Below are 362 nucleotides of genomic sequence, written 5' to 3'. Positions count from 1 at the left end.
GGGGGATCCGTGTGGATAGCAGCGCGGGCAGCCATGGAAGAACTCACGGCTTTTGTATCCAAATCTTTCGACCAGAAAAGCAAAGAGAGCGGCGGCGGCGGCGGCGGCGGCAACAAGAAGGAGACTATCACGTACCGGGAAGTTTTGGAGAGTGGGTTGGCTCGCTCCAGGGAGCTTGGGAACTCCGATTCGGCGCTGCCGGACATGACCGAGGGCAGCAATCATTGCCCCGTGCACCTTTTCAAGGACCACGTAGAAAGCGACAAAGACAAGCTGAAGGAGTTTGCCGCGGGCAGGACGGCGGAAGGTAAGAGCGGGGCTCCCCGCCCGGTCCCGGCCCTCGGAGCCCCGGCTCGGTGGGC

At 62.7% G+C, this 362-nt stretch overlaps 1 protein-coding gene across 1 annotated transcript; it reads left to right on the top strand.

Annotated features, from left to right (window-relative positions):
• Positions 1 to 16: 16 nt before the first annotated feature.
• Positions 17 to 307, top strand: LOC104916464 (short stature homeobox protein; the record flags this gene model as incomplete). Its single annotated transcript, XM_010727504.2, has 1 exon — positions 17 to 307. A coding segment is annotated over exon 1 (274 nt), but the record flags the coding sequence as incomplete, so codon positions are not given.
• Positions 308 to 362: the final 55 nt, after the last annotated feature.

Source organism: Meleagris gallopavo, unplaced genomic scaffold (genome assembly GCF_000146605.3).
Source record: "Meleagris gallopavo isolate NT-WF06-2002-E0010 breed Aviagen turkey brand Nicholas breeding stock unplaced genomic scaffold, Turkey_5.1 ChrUn_random_7180001900209, whole genome shotgun sequence".
In the NCBI taxonomy this organism is placed as follows: Eukaryota; Metazoa; Chordata; class Aves; order Galliformes; family Phasianidae; genus Meleagris; species Meleagris gallopavo.
Note: the sequence above shows the minus strand (reverse complement) of the source record. Positions and strands in the feature narration are given on the sequence as shown.